A 21,435-nucleotide genomic window follows, 5' to 3' on the forward strand; every position below is an offset into this window, starting at 1 on the left:
TCGTTACCAAATAATGAATGCTAACTACTGTGTCCGACACTGTTCTTCCCTGTGCTGTGTAATGCATACTTTTGTTATCTCCATTTTACATATAAAATGTAGCCCAGAGTAGTTATGTAACTTACCCAGGGTCACATAGCTAGTGTGTGCAGAGTAGAGCTCAAAATTAAGCAGTTTGATGCTGAGGTTTATACCCTTAAACTTTACTATCCCATTGCCTCAGTGAAACAAAGTAAAACGTGGAAGTTGAAAGACTAGGAAGGCTGGTGCCCGTAGCTCACGCCTGTAATCCTAGCTATTCAGGAGGCTGAGATCTGAGGATCGTGGTTCAAAACCAGCCCTGGCAGGAAAGTCCGAGAGACTCTTCTCTCCAATAAACCTCTCAGAAAACACAAGTGGTACTGTAGCTCAAGTGGCAGAGCACTAGCCTTGAGCTGAAGAGCTGAGGGACAGACAGCATCCAGGCCCAGAGTTCAAGCCCCACAACAGACAAAAAAAGAAAAAAGAAGAAAGAAAACTAGGATTTGGTGAGTTTAGCAGACAAGAGTGCCAAAAAACTAACAGATTTACTGTTTGTTAAGTGTGTATGTTAATATATAAGGAAATAGAAGCTATGGGCAAGTTGTTACTACTCGAAGTTTTGGATCTCTCCATTTAGCTACTTTTCCAAATACCTCTACAACCACTATTTTATTTTTATCACAGTAACATAGTTTTGCCCATGTTTCTACTTTCTATAATTGAACTATATAGTATGTGCTCTTCTATGTGCTCTGGTTTCTTTGATGTAACATATTTTGAAGACTTGTCCATGTTGTATGCATAGTAGTTTATTCTTCATTAGAAGAAGTAGCACAGTTCCTTAAGTAGCTACACCATTTTACACTTCCAATAGTATATGAGAGCTTCAGTTACCCAGTATTTTCACTAACATTTGATGTTACCAGTCTTTCTGGTTTTTAGCTATTTTAGTGGATGGGATGTTTAGCAATTTCTCTGCTTGCTGCTTGCTATTTGTCTCATACACATTAACTTTTCTCTCTGGCTTATTTTCCCTCCTATAGTTAATTCTCTCAGTGAGAAGTTCCTGAGACTACTAATTTGAAACACAGTCTCTAATGATTGTTTAGTAGCTTGTAGATATGTGGTTGATTGGTATTTCACCTAATATTTGAAAACTGTTGCTCCGTTTCTTCTGACATCTTATCATTAATAATGAGGTCTATTCATCTACTTGTCATTCTCTTTTTCTTGATTCACTTAAATTCTTTTTTCTGTGTTGTTGCTATTTTTGAAATTTTCATTCTGAAGACTGGTGTTTATATCTGTATTTAATTTGGGAAAGGTCTCAGAAATTATGCCTTGAGATTGCTTCTCCACATGTCCTCTCCATCTGGAATACTGACTGAAATGCACTCCCAGCCTCTCAGTTTCTAGTCCATGACCCTTAGCTTTCTTTCATACCTTCTGTCTTTTTAACACTGCTACCTTCAGAGCAGTTTTCTCAGCCTTCTCTTCATACTCACTAATTTTATCTTTCACTGTGTTCACTCTAATTTATCGATGAAATTTTTTTCACATCTACCTATTCTTTTTTCACACTGTCTTATTTCATTATGATTTTAATTTATCTGTTTGAGAAAATTAAGCACAATTTGTAGCATTTTATAGTATTCTATAATTTTTATGGTTTTCACTTTTTGGATATGCTATTTCTCCTGTTTTCCTTCATATAGTGGCTTTCTTTCATGGTGAAGCCATATGATTCATTGCATTTGTAATTTTATGTTTCATTTTGTTCAAACCCCACAACTGACAACAAAGAAAAGAAAAATGAAAATAAACAACTTGACTGTCATTTTGAAGCATTTCATCTTATCTAGTGTATCTATAGTGGGAGAAAAGATATAAACTTATATTAGTTCGGTGTGCCATTTTGCCAAAAGTTAGTTTTGGTGGTACTGGGTATCAAACCCAGGGCTTTGCAAGCCCTCTACCATTTGAGCCATACCTCTAGTCCTGTTCATCTATTTTTAAAATCTATAAATTTTTAATATTACTGATAACCCAAACAGTAGGGTTAGATATTCTCAGAAGTTTTCTTCAGCAAGCTGAAGCAAGTATATGACTTAATGAATGCCTAGCAATGCAGCTACATGATGTAAATGTGGTTTAGGGTGTCTAGAACTGAAAAAGTGTTGGGTCTTCGTCCGTCCCACGAAAGACGGACGGGGTCCGAGGAAAGGTAAGTGCGGCGCTCGCCCGTTCCCTAGCCTCCCTCAGCCCAGGAGACAATCAGACACAGCGGGGAGCCAAATCCAGCAGGTAGAAAAACTCGTTTATTAACAGAGAGCAGCCCCTTTTAAAGACAACAAGGGTGGGTGGTATGGTAAGGGAGGAAGAGGAACCAATCACTGTCAAGGTCACACCCTATCATTCACCTGAGCCCTCACGGGCTGGTTAGGCACTGATCAGAAGATCAATTGGGGTCTGCCCACTCAACCCCTCCCAGAGCCATCTTGGCTGGCCATGTGCTCTCCAGTAAATTAGGCTCTGCCCACTCAACCCCCTCCCTGCGCCATCTTTGCTTCCCATGTGCTCCACAAAAAAGAATGTTTATCCCTTTTTAGAAATTTTTATTTTTATTAATAAGCATAATTTTTAGAGCAGTGTCAAGTACACAGTGAAATTAAGCAGAAGTAGAGTTCCTGTATATTCTTTCTGTCCCTGCTGTATATACAGTCCCTCCACATCAACACTGCATCTCACAGTGGTACATTTCTTAACGTGCACTGAACTTTTGCCCATGCATCCATCTAACCTACAAGTCCATAGTTTATGTTAAGGCTCACTCTAGGTCTTGAATTTTGATAAACATAAATTTTTATGATAGATCTACAATTATAGATACATATAACATTTCCACTCCCTAAAATGCTCTGTGCTTTGCTGTAGATTTCACCAATACTTCTCAGGTTATTTGTTCCCTAGTGGAATGGATGACTTGAGAATTGGAGTTGGGTATTTCTTTTCCTAGATAGGTGGTTCTAATAAAATCCCAGCAGAGTAGATCCTGATAAAATGGTTTCTCTGCTAAGAGCAGAGTATGTTGGCATATTTCAGAATAGCTTCCGTCACAGGAGCATCCTGTGACTAGGTCTCTCTAGATCTTTTAACTCTCAGAGTTGTGGACATTTGACCTCTGGCAATTCGTCAATTACAATTCAGGTTTTCCTAGCCTGATGCTTGTTCCCACAGAAGATTTTTGCTCTGAGTTTTTAGTCATTGAGTTGTGTTTCTCTGTTTCTGCCTGCTCCCAATTTTTGGGAGAAAGCCTGTGATCTGTGTTCTCTGTCAAAAATGAGAAGAGTTGTTAAGTTTTCAGCATTTTAATTACTAAGCCCCAGAAGTGTTAGGTCTTGAAAATATTTTTATTTCTATTTTTATGTGTCAGTTTCAAATGTCAGAAAATGTAAAAAATAGAGGTGAATGAAACAAAAACCAGCTATAATTTTCTTATAAAGGCAAATACTTTTTTTTAACATGTCTTTCTTCATACAAGTGAGATTATACAATTCTGTCATCCCCATAGGATCCTCAGACCCAAAGCTGTACTAGATATCTCCTCCCCTGAGCTCTCTTTTTTGAATCTAAATCAATTCATCTAGCCTACTCACCAAACCAGGAATCTGAGAGAATTGTGTCTCCTTTCTTCACTCCCATTCAGTTCCCAAGTCATGACAGTTTTTCTAAATAGTGTTTGGATCCGCCTCTCTCCTCTGTTACGGCTTCTCGTCCAGTCCTTCATTGATTTTTCCCCCCATCTGCTGCAGTAGTAGAGCCTATCTGTAACATCTTTTAGCTTCTCAAATTCAGAGTGACATATATTTAAAGGGCGTATCTGGCCATGTGGCTTTCCTGTGAAAAATCCTCTAATGGCTTCTCATAGTCTTTAGGAGGAAATCCAAGCTCCTAAGCACGACCTGTGCGTCCCTCTGTGCCCAGATCCCCTGAGCGTGTTGTGACTCTCTCAGTCCCTGCTTTATATTCTAGTATCACTGCACTCTACAATCTCACCTTCTAATCCTCTCCCCACCACTCAGGGTACGTGCTTATCTGTGTGCCTCGTGCCGTGTCCCCTGCCAGGAATGCCTTTTCCTTCTACCTCTTTTACCTTATCGGTATCTGCGTATCTTTTAAGATTCAGGGCGGCTGTTACCTCTTCCTGAAAGCTTTACTCTAACTCTTGGATCCCCTGCCCACAAACTGGGTTTTTATGTGCAAATCTCGTTATGTTTCCCTTTGGTTATTGATTCATTCTACCAGCTAACCAACAATATTGTGGCAGGCAGACTTTTCATTGCTGGGATACAGCAGATGGTAAAGACCTTATCCTAATGAAGCTTACATTTTAGTGCTGGAAGTAGATAATAGACAACTGAGAGCAATACATCTGCAGGTGGTAAGTGCATATTTAGGGGAGAAGATTAGAGAGGAAGCTCCTTTTTGGAAAAATGATCAGAAGACACCTTACAAAAAATATAGGTTTGAGTATTCCTTACCTAGAAATCTTTGAGGCCAGAAAATTTTCCCAAGATTTTGGAATATTCGCATATATATTCATGAGATATCTTGGAGATAGAACCAAAAGCTAAACATGAAAACTTCATATTTCATGTACGCCATCACTTCTTGACCTCCTGGCTGTGATCAGAGTATCATATACATCTAGTACACAGAGCCTGAAGGTAATTTTACACAGTAAATTTAGTGAATATTGACGTGAGCTCAGATGTGGAATTTTCCACATGTATTATTATGTTGTTTAAGAAGGTTTTTATTATGGAGCATTTTGGATTTTCAGATGTGAATGCTCAACCTCTTTGAGCAGAGACCTGGTGGAAATGAGAGGCCATCCAGGCATGTGTATAAGCAAAGCCTGTCACTGAAGTGTCCTCAGGATGTTCCAAGTCAAGAAGGCAGGTGGTATGCTGGGAACTGAGTGGATGAGGAGCAGAGTGGTGCAAGATGAGGTTAGAGACTGATCGATGACCACTGGATCATTCAGGGTTGTGTAGGCCATTATAAGGACTTTGACTTTTACTTAGACTGAAAGCCATTTGAAGCTTTTATGCAAAGAATGATGAACTTCTGCTGAGTAGTGCTAGACAAGAGCAGAGCATAGAGACCAATTAGGAGATTATTGCAGTAATCCAGTTAAGAGGTTAAAATGGTTTGAGCTGACCAGATCAGAGCCAATAAAGGAATGAGAAGTGACTGGATTTGGCATATAGGTGTTTTGGAGATAGAGCCAACGGGATATGAAGGCTGGAATCTATGGTATGAGCAAAAACAAAAGTCACAGATGACTTCCTGAGTTTTAGTCTGAACCTAGAGAATGGAATTGCTGTGAAGTGGGAAAGATGTCAGGAGTTTTAGAGATACAAAGTTTCAGAAACAAGGTTGGAAGTGTACACATGGGGTTCACAGGAAAGGCTGTGGAGCTAGAAAAGTGATGAAGAGCTGCCAACAACAACAAAAAACTGATGGAGAGACCCGGGTGAGAAATAAAGGGTGGAGGGGGGAACAATGACTCCTGCCAAATGTCACGGACATTTTGAATTCACAGAAGACATCGTGTTTTCAGTCTGTCTGGATTTGCCTCTTCCATTTAGCTGACAGCTCCTTTGGAACAAGAGTAGCATACAATAATACAGCTAGGGCTTTGAAGACAGTGGATATGGCAGGCTAGTTCATGGCTGCTTTTCCTTTGTTTCCTTTGTTTGCTGCTTCTTTGGGGCCCTCTAAGCTTCTGTCTGGTCTGTGAATTGGGTATGAAATATCTTTTCTACCAATTTGTTGTGAGGATCAACTGAAATCAGCCACATAAAATACTGAGTATAGTCCCTTTCCTGTAGCGAAGCACATGATAAGTACTATAAATTAATATTATTAAGTATACCTGCCACACTCTCTCTAGTAAAGCAGCGTTTGTTAATAAGTGAATTGCCTTAGAGATTGGTCAGCATTTGTGCTAGGCCTTCTTGTATACTTGTGAAGGCTTTATTGTTGTTGTTTGGTTTTTTTTAAGCCATTCTTGGGACTTGAGCATTGTCAGGGCCTGAGCACTGTCTCTGAGCTTCTTTTGTTCAAGGCTTGAACTCTACCACTTGAGCCACAGTGACATTTCTGGCTTTTTCTGTTTATGTGGTACTGAGGAATTGAACCCAGGGCTTCATGCATGGTAGGCAAGCACTCTACCACTAAACCACATTCCCAGTCCCTGCTCATGAAGTTTTAACATAGTGTTTTATGGTTCTCTCTAAGGCTGATCCTCAGTAAGTGGACTCTAGAAAGAGAGTAGAAGAGACGACTTGGGGACCAAACTGACTCCATGGAGCTTCCCAACTATAGCCAGCAGCTGCTGCTACAGCTGTACACACTGTGCAAAGAGCAGCAGTTCTGTGACTGCACTGTCTCCATAGGAACCATCTACTTCAGGGCTCACAAGCTCGTCCTGGCTGCTGCCAGCCTCCTCTTCAAAACCCTGCTGGACAACACAGATACCATTTCCATCGATGCCTCTGTGGTGAGCCCTGAAGAGTTCGCCCTCTTGCTTGAAATGATGTACACCGGCAAACTACCAGTGGGCAAGCACAACTTCTCCAAAATCATCTCTTTAGCGGATAGCCTGCAGATGTTTGATGTGGCTGTTAGCTGCAAAAATCTTCTAACTAGCCTTGTAAACTGCTCTGTCCAGGGACCAGTAGTAAGGGATGTCTTGGTGCCATCCTCAGAGACTTGCAGGAAGGAAGCCGAGAAGCCTCATATAGAAGTCTTTTCTTCTGAAGGTGCCGGGGAGACCCCTTCTTCTTTGGAGGGTCACAACACTGCAGGGAGCACTGGGAAAGCAGAGAGCCAGGAAACCATCCATGTGGTTCCACAGGAAATGAGTACAGATCCTTCCACAGTCAAGGAGGTTCAGGGGGAAACAGAGACACCAGTGGAGACTCCTCTTCTGGCTGAAGTTTGTCCTCCCTCCCCTGTAAGACAAACCCTTAGTGAAGCAAAAAGGGCAAGCACAGAACCAGGTAATACTTTTAAGTCTATATTTAGTTCCATTTAAATTTATATTTACAACCAGACACCAGTGACTCACGCCTGTAATCCTCAGGAGGCTGAGATCTGAGGATCACAGTTTGAATTAAGCCAGCCGAGGCAGGAAAAGTCCAGAAGACTCTTATCTCTAGTTAACCACCAGAAAACTGGAAGGAGTAGTGTGGCTCAAAGGGGTAGAGCACTAGCTTCGAGCAAAAAAGCTCAGGGACAATGCCCAGGCCCTGAGCTCAAGTTTCACAATGGGGGGGGGGGGGGGCAGGGGAGGGAAAGGAAGTCTTAAGTATGAGCACAAAGCAGACAAGAGTACTGAAATAACCATGTCCCACTCCTGATGATTACCACTATCTCCAGCAGGCAGAGGACACAGTGAGGGAGGAAGCAGTGAGGGAGGAAGCAGTGAGGGAAGCTCTGACTGCCACTCAGTGCCAGTGTGGTAGATGGACAGGCTGTGACCTGGAGGTTTTTGGACAGCTGAAACTACTTTGTAATCATTTAAAGTAACATATCACTGTATTTTGTTTTGTTCTACATTCAGAGTGTGAGAAGAAACACTTCCAATTGAATTTTCTCTTAGAAAATGAGAATGTCTTCTCAGATGCACTCTTAGTTACCAAGGATGTTTTGAAGAGACTGGAAGAATGCTCAGAAATTAAAGGCCCACAGAAGGAGGTAGGTACCCCTGAGCTTCATTTGTTTTCTAGCTTAATGTTATCAGGGTAATTTGTTAGCTTCCCTTATGGAGAAGAAATATGAACATGCAAAATATCCAGGGTTTCATATTTCTCAAACTTTAATCTGTGGAGTTTTGTTTTGTTTTGTTTTTTGTCATTTATGCCCTAAAGTACAGTTGAGCATAAGTATTGGCAAGATAGTTTCAGAAGAAAGTTATATGTTGAGCACCACAGGAGTCTTAGCTGATAGCACCAGTTTTGATTTAGGATATTTTACCTATCACACTCTTCTTTCTTGATTAATCAAGAATGAAATGAGCCTGAAGTTAGCCTTAGATAATCCTAAATCAGAGACTTAAACTATAAAAGCAGATACTCAAAATATGTATAGAAAGGATTTAATATCAACTTACATACTAAACCACAGCCACTGTTTAAGAATACCATGATCATTAAACATAAAAACATAATGGTAAACATATACACAGGGCTAAGTTTAGTAGATATTTTATGTCATTTAATATAAAAATCAAGGGTACAATTTCCCACTTCTGTTTTGTAAATGAGAAAATTGTTTCAATGAAGTGGTATAACTTAGCAGAGGCATAGAGCTCATAAGACCTGGAGCAGGGTTTAATTCCCAAGTTTTCTGACTGTTTTTGTGTGTCTGGTACTGGGGATGAAATCCTAGCCCACATTCTGATTTAGAGCTATCCTGTTATACACTGAGGATGGCTCTACTTGTGTATAAAAATGTTTAGGTATCCTTGATAGGACACTGCCAATGCTTGTCCTGTATTTTTTTTAGCTGTTCTGCCATAACACAATTGAGACCCATCCCCACTGGCATGCTCCTGCTGCTGACCTGGCACGATTCCACTCCACAGACATGTTAGACTACACCTGCCTCTCTTCTCTCTCCATGCTTAGAGGCTTCAGCAGAGTGAGGGCACTCCCTACCCCCAGTAGGCTGCTTATCTAATGGCAAGGGAATTATGTGTGAAGGTCCTCCATGTTGGTGTAGGCCATTTAGTGTCTGTTAAGGACTATTCATTCAACTAGTTGATACTTTCCAGTATATCAGTGGTTTCCTGAATCCTAGCAGATTACTTAAAAAAAAATTAAGGTCTAGTATTGACTTTAACCAGATTACTTCATAGTTGGCTACAACAACCAATTGTTGTCTTGGAAAACATACTGTTTACAAGGCTAAGTTACTCCTGATGACTCTGGGAGGTTTCAAGTTAGATATCCTTGATATCTTTGTAACAATTATGCTGTATCATTTGATTTTTTTTTTTACCCTTGCATGTTCTCTATGTTATCATCCGTCTTGATCACTTCTAGACACACCTCTTCATTTTCTCTCCTAAGGCTTCCTCTCCAAAAGGCTTCTTCTGACCACAAAACAGCAATACTATTCTTTCCATCAGGCAAACACACAGCGATTAGTGTCCCCTCTGAACTTAACTTGGATTGTGTTTTCTACTTTCTTAGAACATTGATGTCTGTATGTCTGACATGTAAGATGGCTCATGAAATGATATTATAATGGATACATTCAACATTTTCTTTCTGTTCTCCCCTTCCCCCAATTTTGATCCTCTTTTTTTCATTTTTGGTGCCAGCCCTAGGGCTTAAACTCAGGGCCTGTACACCATCCCATGAGCTTTTGCTCAACGCTAATGCTCTACCACTTAAGCCAAAAGATCCACTTCTGGCTTTTAGGTGGTTATTTGGAGGTAAGAGTCTCATGGACTTTTCTGCCCAGATTGGCTTCAAACCGTGATCTTCAGATCTCAGCCTCCTGAGTAACTAGGATTATGGGCATGAGTCACCAGTGCCCAGCTCTTGTCCTCATTTCATAGATAGCAGTATGAGAATAATACTTCAGAAGAGCCTTGTTAGTGGTAGGCTTTGATTATTTCTTCCTTAGCTCTAGCTGTGCTTAAAACTGATTCTGTTCTGGTCCATAATAAGCTTAAATAGAAGGATTGAGAAGTAACTCAGTGATTGAGCTCTTACCTAGTTAAGTGTGAGGCCCTGCATTCAATCTCTAGTATTGTCAAAAGTTAATTAATTATAAGCTAGGGAAATGCTGTTTTCTATTAGATTCTCCCCTTCCCACTGTCTCTTTTTACCTTCTGTCAGCTTTGTGGCATGAAGTTTTTTTGGCATGAAGTGTACATATTTAAAGAGTACAATCTGATAAATTTTTATCATACCTTGGAACTGTTGCCACAATCAAGATGCTAAGAAGTAGATATTACCTCCAAGTGGTTTACATGTCCTTGTATAATACCTCCTCCAGTCCCCTTCCACTCATCCATTCCCTAGCTAACTATTGATTACCTTTCTGTCAATTTAGTTTGTATCTTTCAGAGTATTTTATAAATGAAATCATATGATATGTATGATTCTTTTCATCTAGCTTCTTTTATTTATCATAATTTGTTGAGATTTATCCACATTGTTGTGTGTTCAGTCCCTCTCATCACTGTGATCTGTTGTATTGATATAAAGTTTATTTAGCTTTACTTATAAGCATGATGATCTTGACCAACTTACTCTTTATAAACCTTAGTTTTTTAAAAATTTTGTAAAATGGGGATGTTATCAGTACATCACAGGGTTATCATGAAGTTATTAGGATTATTTATGTAGGACTCATAGTAAAAATGCCAGGCCTAAGCTATATAGCTCACACCTATAAGTCCAGTTACTTAGAAGGCAGAGATTGGGAGGATTGCAGTTCCAGATCAGGAGGTTTCATCGCAGTAAATAAAAGCTGTATGTGCTGGTACATGCCTGTTGTCTCAGCAATATAGGAAATGTAAATAGGAAGATCACCATCTAGGCCGCCCAGGAATAAATGTGAGGTCCTTGTTAAGAAAAATAAACTAAGAGACTGGGTGCCAGTGACTCACACCTGTAATCCAAAAGGCTGAGAGCTAATGATTTCAGATTGAAGCCAGCCCAGGCAGAAAAGTCCATAAGACTATCTCCAGTTACCCATCAAAAAAAATAAATAAATAAAAGCTGTAGTGGAAATGTGATTCAAGTGGTAGAGTGCCAGCTGTGAGTAAAAAAGTGGATAGCTTGAGACTCTGAGTTCAAGTCTTAGTACAGGCATACACCTTATACATACATACATACATGTATACATACATACACACATAAATACATAAATACATACTTACTTATATACAGCAAAAGCATGAAGTGGTAAAGGGCCTACATAGCAAATACAAGACCCTGAGTTCAAATCCCAGTGCTTCAAAATTTTAAAAATAAAATCAAAAGCCAAGCAAAAGGGAGGGGGGTAACAAGTTCAAAAAGAAATGTACTCACTACCTTACCAATGTAACTGTAACCCTCTGTTAATCACCTTGACAATAAAATTAAGTTTAAAAAAAAAAAAAAGCAAAGGCTGGGCGCCAGTGGCTCACACCTGTAATCCTAGCTGCTCAGGAGGCTGAGGATTGCAGTTCAAAGCTAGCCCAGGCAGAAAGTCTGTGAGACTCTTATCTCCAGCTAACCACCAGAAAACCAGAAGTGGAGCTGTGGTTCAAGTGGTAGAGTGCTCACCTTGAGCTGAAGAGCTCAGGGGCAGCACCCGGGCCCAGAGTTTAAACCCCACAACCACCAACAACAACAACAACAAAAGGCCACCCAGGCCCAGAGTTTAAACCCCACAACCAACAACAAAAAAAAAGGCCAAAAAAAAAAAGCCAATAGTAGGACCTCAGTAGGTAACCCTGCTGTCATTTTTACACATTAACTTAGCGCTTGTAGACTTACTAGACTTCTAATTTATCTTTACATTTGGGTAAATGTAATATTCTATGAATGCTCTCCTACTAGTAAATGTCTTGTAATATCTTTCTAGTGCTATGGTGGTTACTCTGACACATGAGGTAATTTGTATTTCTTTAAGCTTAATTTGTAAGATGTTTTCAAATAGGTCCCACCAGCCACTTGGAAGTAGCTTCCTAAACTTCTAGCGTTGTATCTAGTGTGTAAAAGTCTCTGTGAACAGTAGTACATACAAAAATCATCTGGTATACTTGTTCAATGCCTCCAGAGTCAGATTCTTAGGTTGTAGGGAGAGCTTAGGAGTCTATGTTTTAACCAAGTTCCCTGTGGATTGTTGTCTTGTAGCTAGAGGTTAAACTTTACATCCATGACCTATAAAAGTTTTAGTGTGCTTTTGGTGCCAATAGGCCTCTTGCCATCATGGTAATGTTTTTAAAACCCACCAGACTCCCTATATAAAAAGTGTAGTAAGGGACTGAGAAAGTGGCTCAGTGGTAGAGTGCTTGCCTTGCATGCATGAGGCCCTGGGCTTGATTCTTTAGCACCACATAAGCAAAAAAAGCCGGAAGTGGCACTGTGGCTCAAGTGGTAGAGCGCTCTGCTTGAGCTCAAGAGCTGAGGGACAGCGCCCAGGCCCAGAGTTCAGGCCCCATGACCAATGACAACAACATAAAAAGTGTAATAAGAAACAGGTGCTGGTGGTTCATGCCTAAAAACCCTAGCTACTCAGGAGACTGAGATCTGAAGATGAACATTCAAAGCCAGCCTAGGCAGGAAAGCCCATAAGGCTCTTATCTTCAGTTAACCACCAAAAAGCCAGAAGTTGAGCTCTGGCTCAAGTTGTAGAGCACTAGCCCCCAAGACAAAACGCTCAGGAACAGTGCCCAGGCCCTTAATTCAAGCCCCAAGACAGGCACACACACATACACATACACGTGTGCACGCGCACACACACACACACACACACACAAGTGTGCTGAGTACCAACCTCACGAAGTAACACAGTACAAAAGGGCAAGGGTGTTTTGTATGTCCAGGAAAAGCAGCATTATGTCAGGAAGCAGAGGAGCTATGGTAGGTAGATTAAGCTGATTTCTCCAAAAAGTTTACAAAGGAGATAATTGAGTGCTGGGCTTGAGCATATTGAACCTCACTTCAGCTTTGAGAAAATGCTGATGACTAAGAGATACAAGCATCTTGAACTGTGCAGAGATGAGAAGTAAAAGAAGAAAGTGATCCAGTTCTAAACTCCAACTTGTTTTAAAAGAAAACATGAGGTCAAATTTAAAAAAAAAAAGTAACATATGGCAGCAGATGTCATCTGTGCTGCCATCTGTCAGTGTTGTGAGATGCCATAAAAAATACAGTTAAGACTTGTCCCTACCCTGACACCAAAGACATCCTGCCACGTCCGCGATTATTTCCTAGGAGGTGCACAGGAATTGCTGTAAGGCTTCAGTGAGTAGTGCACTCAAGAACTACTCACTTGGAGCAACATTATTTTTAGTATAATTTTATTATTAAGATGTTGTACCAGAGGGGTTACAATTTCATATGTCAGGTAATGTGTACATTTTTCTCTTTTTTTTTTGGTGGTAGGGGGGTGGTGTCCATCTTGGGCCTTGATCTCAGGGCTGGAACACTGTCCCTAAGCTTTTTCTCTCAAGGCTTGTGTTCTTCCACTTCAAGCCATGGCACCACTTCTGGTTTTCTGGTGGTTAATTGGAGATAAGAGTCTCATGGACTTTGCTGCCTTTGGACTTTGCTGGCTTTGAACCATAATCCTCAGATCTCAGCCTCCTGAGTAGCTAGAATTACAGGTATGAACCACTAGTGCCTGGCTTATTTCTTTTTGGACAATGTCACTGCCTCCTTTGGAGCAACATTATTTTAAATTTTAATACATCTTTAAAGACTAGAGGTTTTTTGGTTTGTTTTTTCCATTACACTTTTTTTTTAACCTCATAAGGAGCTTTGAATTTTTTCTTGTTGTTATTGTTGATTATTATTACATTGGTCACCTTAATATGACAATTGAACACACAAAATAATTGACCACTGATTTATGAATTTGAGCTTTGTTGCAGCTATGAAGTGGCACCATGTTCTGACTGCAACAGACAGATGCAGGTGTGTAGCTGGCTTAGACACCATGAACTAGTACCCTCATAAATAGTATTTCCTGGAATACATTTCCCCATCAGAAAAAGCAAGCCATGGCCCAAGAAGTTTTCTGCCTGAGCTAATAAGTAAAACCTTTAGGTAAAGCCAGACTCAGAACTTTTTTCAGTTTTTGTGCTAGAATTTTTAATTATCTTTCTTCTCCATTCCTAGCCATGTCCCTGCTTTTAATTAACTGTGTATACAGCATAGTGGTCTTCACTAAGAGTAAGAAGTGAACTTTTTCCACTATTGATTTCTGTATTGTTTGATTCACTTTTCACCTACAGATATAGAAAGATTCCCAAAGCCAAAAGCCTGGTAACATTTGTTATCTTCTAAAGTCATATTTCAGAGGCAAACAAGTTTCCCCCTCCTGTGTAAATCTGCTGTTTTCAATCATGTCATGACTTTGGGAGTTTGTCAGTGAGGCAGGTCTGTTTTAGGACTGTGCTCACAGTATGGGGTAATCCTTTTACAAATGAGTTAAAGGATCCATTTTGTAGGCCTCTGAGAGGTAAAAATTATTTTTCCAAGTCTCCTCTGGATTATTTATTAAATCTGGGATACACAGTCACAGATAGAGGGAACTTCAATTAAGCAAACATTTTTTTGAGTCCCTAGTATATGCTAGTCTCTATACTAGTCATGAAACAGAAGAATGATACCTAGCATTCAGTAATACTGATTCTGGCAGGTCCAGTAAAATCCAATGTAACTGAATTCCATATACCCAGTGTTTCATCCAGGCTACCTTGCTTATTGGCCCTATGACCTTAAACAAGTTCCTTAACTTCTCTGATATTCATCTAAAGCAGTGTTCATCTAAAGTGGCTGTAGGAATGCCCCAACTGATATGAGGAGGGGATGGGCTTGCAGACAGCAAGCCTACCCTTGTATTTATCTTTCTTGCTGGAGACTTAACCTAGGAACTCATGCATGCTAAGCAAATGCACCACCACTGAGCTGCACCCCAGCCCCAGCTGTAGCAGTGTTGCCATTTGCTGGCCCTCAGCATTCAGCAACACAGGATTGCCCAAGCAAATCTTAATGCAGTAGGAAAACAGTTGGAAAGTGTGTATATTCAGTTAAAAGATGAATTAAAAGAAAGATTATGTGGTTTTCCCATATCATAAATGGAGAGAAACAGTCTCATCTTTAAACACATTTATCTGTATTTCACTCCTAGGTAAAGTAATTGAATTACACATGTAGTTTGTATTGATATGAATTTGCTGAGTATTTTAATAGCCTAAGAATCAAAGGAGTTTCAAGTGATTAAGAACTTAATCCTTTTGACAAAACTCTATTTTGGTTCAGCTCTTGGAGTTTGGTTCACAGTGTGTGAGCTCTTCTGTTAAGGAAGAGACATTATTTCAGGAATAGGAAATAGCCTGTTGCACAGCCTTGATGAGTATGAGCATCAGCTGTGGTGCTAGCTGTGGTAGGGTTCCCAGTAGATTTTGGAAAAAACACAGGGCTGTCCAGGCAGCTGATTGCTTCTCCTGGTTCTTTCATAGCCTTCTTCCCAGATGGCTACCCTAGCATCACTGCTGAGCAGTAAAGTTAACAAATGTTTTAATTTCACTGCTGAATAGTTCTGCAGAAGGAGAGACAACAGAGAAGATAATGAGAAGTGCATCAGAAGCTACTGTTGATGAATGCTGCCACCATACACACAGTGGATAACTAGAGAGGTGGAATTGGGATAGCTCTAGGTAAAGAAAAAGACAACCTAGTCTGGGATAGAATGAGATTGCTGTATGCCATTATCAATTAAGATGCACAAAGGAAAGGGCAGAGGAAGAAATAAGTGTAGTGAAGGCATTAGCAGTGAGTGGGTCAGAACACATTATCCATTATTGGGTAATAAATTAAGATTCAGTTCAAAACAAGTAGTTGTTCTAAGCAGTGTCTGTGGGTCAGGAAACCAGATGGAGCATGGCTGAGTCACACAAAGCTGAGTTCAGGGCATCAGCCAGAGCTGTAGCCTTTCCAAACCAGGGCTCAACAGGGACTATCTTTCAGCTTGCTTCCCTGGTTGTCAGCAGCTCCTAGAAGGTCCACTTCAAGCTTGTTTACTCGGTATGGGCTTCAGATGTCCATTCCTTGCCACATAGGCCTCTCCCTCGGGCAGCTTATAACACAGTGTAGTTTGCATCTTCCAGAGTAAGGGCAGAGAAAGACTGCATTTGATTCAGAGCACATGCATGCACTCATCCTCACCCAGGTACATAGGCCAGTCAGAAGTCATGGTAACCTAACTTCAGAAGGAACATCCCATTACTCACCACACTCCTTGTTCGAAGCAAGTCATGAGGTCCAGCCAAAGGGCATGGATACTGGATGTATGAGGTATCAAGCCACTTGGAGGCTACCTGGCTAACAAAAGCATGAAAAGCAGAATTGATTTACCAAAAGGAATTAAACATTCAACTGATAACTTCATTTCTTGCTCCTTTTTTTTTTTTTTTTTTTTTTTTTTGTGCCAGTTTAGGCCTGGACACTGTCCCTGAGCTTTTTGGCTCAATGCTGTATCACTGAAACCACAGATCTACTGCTGGCTTTCTGGTAGTTAATTTGATATTCGAGTCTCTTGGAATTTCCTGACTGGGCTGGCTTTGAACCACTGTCCTCAGATCTCAGCTTCCTGAGTAAGCTAGGATTACAGGCATGAACCACTGCCCACTGCAGTGAGGAGGTCAGAACTACCCTGAGTGAAGCTAGAGGAAGGAATCAGGTCTCCATAGTTCAGGTTTGGGGTGCAAGTAGGAGGGGCTGCTGGAGAGGAGGAGGGGTCAGATTGTTGGGCACCTGGCTTTGTTCATTATTTTTAAAAAAGAAGAGTCACTTTAGGTTCATGGCAGTTGTTTACATCAAAGTAAAGATGATTAAGCTATTTTATCCAAATTTACTTTTAGAGATGACAAAAAAAATAAGGAACTTTTTTTAAAGATTATATAGAGACCACATATATATTTATTGGTTTGGAAGAATTAGGGAGTATTGGGAAGAGCAGGTAAGAAAGGTGAATTCTAACCCCCAGTACTTTGGTGCAATGTCAGGAGAGCAGTGATAGAGGCAGTAGTAATGCTGAGGCCCCTGGAAGGTCCACTGACAGGCCTGCAGCAGGATTGCTTAAGGAAGGAAACTTGAGTCCACTCAGGTTAGGGGCAGTCATTCACCTGAGATCATTAATATGTGGATCATGTTCTGCCAACACATTGTTAGCCTTATTACAGAATATATCTAAAAGTAATAAGGTTCGTGTCTTTCTAAATAGTCGATCATTCATAATGTAAATGACTTAAAGTGTTCTTTTTTTCCTAACTTGTGAGCTTTTAATTGCATTCTCAAATAATAAAATGACAGTTCATTCAATTTGAAATTCAGATATCTTTGCCTAAGAAATACTGAAAATGTCATAAGACTCAGAAAAGTCTAATTAAGTAGGAGGTGCACTGAGTTTGTTAAAAATGAACTAAACACCTGCTATATGCCAGGCTGTGCTTGTTGCCAAGGGAATAGAGCCCTAGAAAGCTTAATCTCTATCTTTAGGAACAGTAGTAGGAGAAACAAATAAATATAAGTCATAGTGTGGGGTGACAAAGACAGAACGAAGGGCAGCAGATAGGAGGTGGGACCTACCCTGAGTGAGGCTAGAGAAAGGAATCAGGTCTTCCATAGCTCAGGTTTGGGGTGCAAGTAGGAAGGGCTGCTGGAGAGAAGGAGGGGTCGGATGGTTGGGCACCTTGCTTGCCACATGTAGTTCTGGTGACTAGCTGACCTCTTTCTGGGCGCTTTCATGACACAGATCATTGCAGAATGCTTCAAGGGTGAAGGGGGATGTCCAGCATTCCAGAGGCTCCTGGATAAAGTTCAAGATGAGAGTCTGGATGTACAGTCTGCTCTCTCTCTGCTGAGGCTGTGCCAGAATGCTGCTTCTGTGGCCAAACAGGCTCTGTTAACCCCAGAACCAGGAGGTGTGGCACCAGTGCAGCCAGAAGGTAGGAGGGGGCCTTGGCCATCCAAGTAAACCAAGCTTTACAGTCTCATCAAGTGAAATGGATCTTCAGCAGTGAGCGGTTTCACCTAGGTTCTGTATGTCATTGCAGAGGCCGCATGTTAAGTATATATGAGCTGAATAAGCCTCCATTTCTGTACCTTCGTTAACTAGGCTGTTACCCTGACAGATTGGAGAGTGTTATCGGTGTCCTCCTGCCTTTCAGGAAGCTGCATATCCACAGCAGTGCTTCAAGGACCCAGGGTGACTTGCTCACTGACAGACTTAAAGGCTGAAGCTGCTCTCATTTGGGTTAGGTACAAAGCAGTGGCCTTGCCAACCGGAAGTTAACCTCTGGCTGGCTCTGAAGCTTTGTGTTCTGACAGATAAATGAAACACTTTTCCTTTCATAAAGTTTAAACAGAATAATAAAGTATTTTCCTCCCTAAAAGTGATTCTGCATTCAGGTGCACAGAATAAGCTGAGAATCACTTTACTATTCTGTTAGATCTCTCTCCACAAACCATGCTGTCATTTTCTTCAAATTGACTAGCTTCTCTTGTGTGTCTCTAATTCTTTCTCCCCCAGGGAGCACAGAGGAGGGAAAGACCTTGTCTGTTCTGTTACTGGAACACAAAGAGGACCTGATACAGAGTATAACACAGTTGAGACCTATTGTGGAGTTCCTGGAAACAGCCAAGGAGGAATTCCTGCCTGGCTCCCAGAAAAGGGTAACTGTGTCAAGTACCTCCTCCCCCTGCTGAATTGCTATAGTGCTTGTTTTTTTTTTTTTTTTTTTTTTAATCTCTTCTGTGGCACATAGCAGTTTTTGCCTTGCAATATTTTTATACCTATTGCATAGTAATCACCTTGAAGTTCAGATTCTTGTTTCCTATCCCTTTGTGGTTCTTGCAGCCACTTTTAGCAGTGCTCAGGGTACCCATACAACAGGTGTCTTGATGGACAAATTGTGCTGTCCCTGCTCTCACTGGATTTTTACTGTGTAACTAAAACATTTGTAATCATGGTGGAAAGAATATGTGGTTAATATGGATAGATAAAAGAAGTACAGAGAGGGAGGATCCCACCACTTCGATCCCACTGTTAACTGTAAAGAAACATGCTGTCCAGTCTCTCTGAGTCATCCTCTGATGGAATTATATGAAACACACTGTTTTATTCAATATGTTGATACATTTCTATGCCCACTAAATGCATTTGATAACTGAATTATATTCATAGATGTGCCATTTATTCTTTTCTTTTTTCTATTCACAGTATTGGGTTTAAATGCAGGGCCTTGGCTTGATAGATTGGCACTCTGCCACTTGAGCCACACCTCTAACCTCACGATTCATTCTTTTTCTTAAATGTAATTTTGTTATTATTATTATTAAGGTGTTATACAGAGAGGTTACCATTTTCATAAGTCAGGTAATAAGTACAATTCTTTTTGTACACTGTTACCCTTTCCTTTGCTTTCTCCTAGCTTCCCTCTCTTGTTCCTGCCCATAAGTTGTAGAGTTCATTTTCCATGTAGTGTATACTGAATATCATGACTGCATTTATTCACCCTTGCTCCCAACCATCCCCCTACCCCCTTATTCTTAGGAATTCACTTTTAGTTTTTTGCTGTTACAAACATGTTGCAGAAAACATACTTGTAAGCAAAGCTTTGCATGCCTCTTAGTATTACTTTCTTAAAGTAATTTCAAAGAAATGAAATTTGGAACAGTGTAAAAATGTTCCAGTGTTTGGTAGGTATTGCCAAATTGTCCTTCAGGAAGGTCATACCAATTTACTCTCCCACCAGCCAGTTGCTAAAATCCTCATAAAACTGCTGGCATGACTTCTTGAGGCAACTAGATAACTGTATTTGTTGTGTTATTGATTTCAACTTTGTGCTAAAAATACGCCTATATCAGAGAAGGAAGGAATAGAGATAGAAAACTTTCATGGCATCAGTTCTTAGAACTGTGGGAAGTACCTTAAGTGTCCGGGAGAGAAGATATTTAGAACCCTGGCATAATGGCTGAGTCCTGGAGGCATAGTGACAACTGGATGCTAGGTGTCACTTTTTACCTCAGTGATCTTACATTACTATAAACAGACAAATAGATAAAGAACTTTTATCTTAAAGTTGCATTTTTCAAATTAATTCTATTTCAGATTTCTTTATTGTTTAAATTGTATTGTAAAGGTGATGTCCAGCGGGGTTACGGTTCATAAGTCAGGTTAATGAGTACATTTCTTTTTGAACATTGTCTCTCCCCTCCCTATTTTTGATTTTTTTAAGTTTGTTGAACTTCACAAAGAAAGATAATATTATAAAAAATGAGTAGCTCCTGTTTTTCTCCTGAGATTTCAGATTAAGTATAATTCCAGGCACTGAATTTTAGAAAGTTGCTTGTACTAGAAGCATCTGATGCCTAGTTGGGTGGTTTCATTCAATTACTCATCTCCAGCTTTTCCTTATTAGCCAGACTGGATGAACACGTCCTTCGAACTGTTCTATTATCTTGGTAAAACAGCACTTAGAGATAGAGCCCAGACTCACCTCACTCTCTGCAGCAAAATGGACCATGCTGTCACTTTCAGTTTACTTGACTGAAAAGGCTAGAGCAGAAGAACTTAAATTAGTTATAAATCAGAATGCACATCTTAGGCATGAGCTCGCTCCTCTTGGCAAGATTGCAACAGCTTAACTAGATGGTAATGCTGAGGTGAATGCTGATCCAGTAGCCATAGTGCCATGACACTGGGGATGTGTGCCCAGGCCCTTGAAAACTTTACTCTTCCAAGAAGTTATGTTTGTCATGGTTACCAGGCCTTGCCTGTAAGAACAGGTCGAGGGACATAGAAATAGCCATTGCTGTAGCTCTCATGTTTTTACTGCTTACTGCCAAGAAATGAGCTGAAGACCTTTTTTTGTGTTGTGGGGCTTAAACTAGGCCCTGGACGCTCTCCTTGAGTTTTTTTACTCAAGGTGTAATGCTCTAGCCACAGCACCACTTCCAGTTTTCTGGAGGTTAATAGGAGATAAGAGTCTCACAGATTTTCCTGCCCAGGCTGGCTTTGAACTGCAATTCTCAGATCTCAGCTTCCTGAGTAGCTAAGATTACAGATGTGAGCCACCAGTGCCCAACTTAGTAGCCTACTTTTACAGAATCCTTGTAACAGTTGTGCCAACAATTGTACCTATAACTTCATTTGCAAATGAGGAAAATAAGATCCAAAGAGTTTAGTAACTTGCCTAAGGTCACACACAATAAATATTAGAGCTAGGATACAAACTAGGCCTGTCTGGCTTTAAGGTCCATACCTTTTCTTAATAGTCTCTGGCTGCCTCACTGTGTATTAGGTTATTGCTTGGGAACCAAGATTTGTCATCATCATAGTCGTAGTCATCGTCATCATCATCATCGTCATCATCATCATCATCATTATCATTTTGTGCTTTGTTTGAACTATGGTCTTTGCATTATTTAGTTTTTTGCTGTTTGGAGATAGAATCCCACAGACTCTGTGTGTGTGTGTGTGTGTGTGTGTGTGTGTGTGTGTGTGTGTGTGTGTGTGTGTGTGTGTGTGTGTGTGTGTGTGTGTGTGTGTGTGTGTGTCAGTGTCAGTCCCACAGACTGTGTGTGTGTGCATGCGTGCGTGCGTGCG

The 21,435-nt window shown here is 40.6% G+C and overlaps 1 protein-coding gene across 3 annotated transcripts in view; it reads left to right on the forward strand.

Annotated features, from left to right (window-relative positions):
* The window catches only part of Zbtb40 (zinc finger and BTB domain containing 40), a 68,010-nt gene that overhangs the window by 26,262 nt on the left and 20,313 nt on the right, over positions 1-21,435 (forward strand). For 2 of the 3 annotated variants that reach the window (XM_042688613.1, XM_042688614.1), the window contains exons 2-5: positions 6,328-7,091; positions 7,655-7,788; positions 17,581-17,773; positions 18,358-18,500. In XM_042688613.1, coding sequence (XP_042544547.1) covers positions 6,395-7,091; positions 7,655-7,788; positions 17,581-17,773; positions 18,358-18,500 — 1,167 coding nt within the window. In that variant the 5' untranslated portion in view covers positions 6,328-6,394. The remainder of the gene's footprint in view (positions 1-6,327; positions 7,092-7,654; positions 7,789-17,580; positions 17,774-18,357; positions 18,501-21,435) is intronic. The other variant, XM_042688615.1, reaches the window with a different exon arrangement.

This window comes from Dipodomys spectabilis, unplaced genomic scaffold, assembly GCF_019054845.1.
Source record: "Dipodomys spectabilis isolate Male_0828 unplaced genomic scaffold, ASM1905484v1 ptg000118l, whole genome shotgun sequence".
NCBI lineage: Eukaryota > Metazoa > Chordata > Mammalia > Rodentia > Heteromyidae > Dipodomys > Dipodomys spectabilis.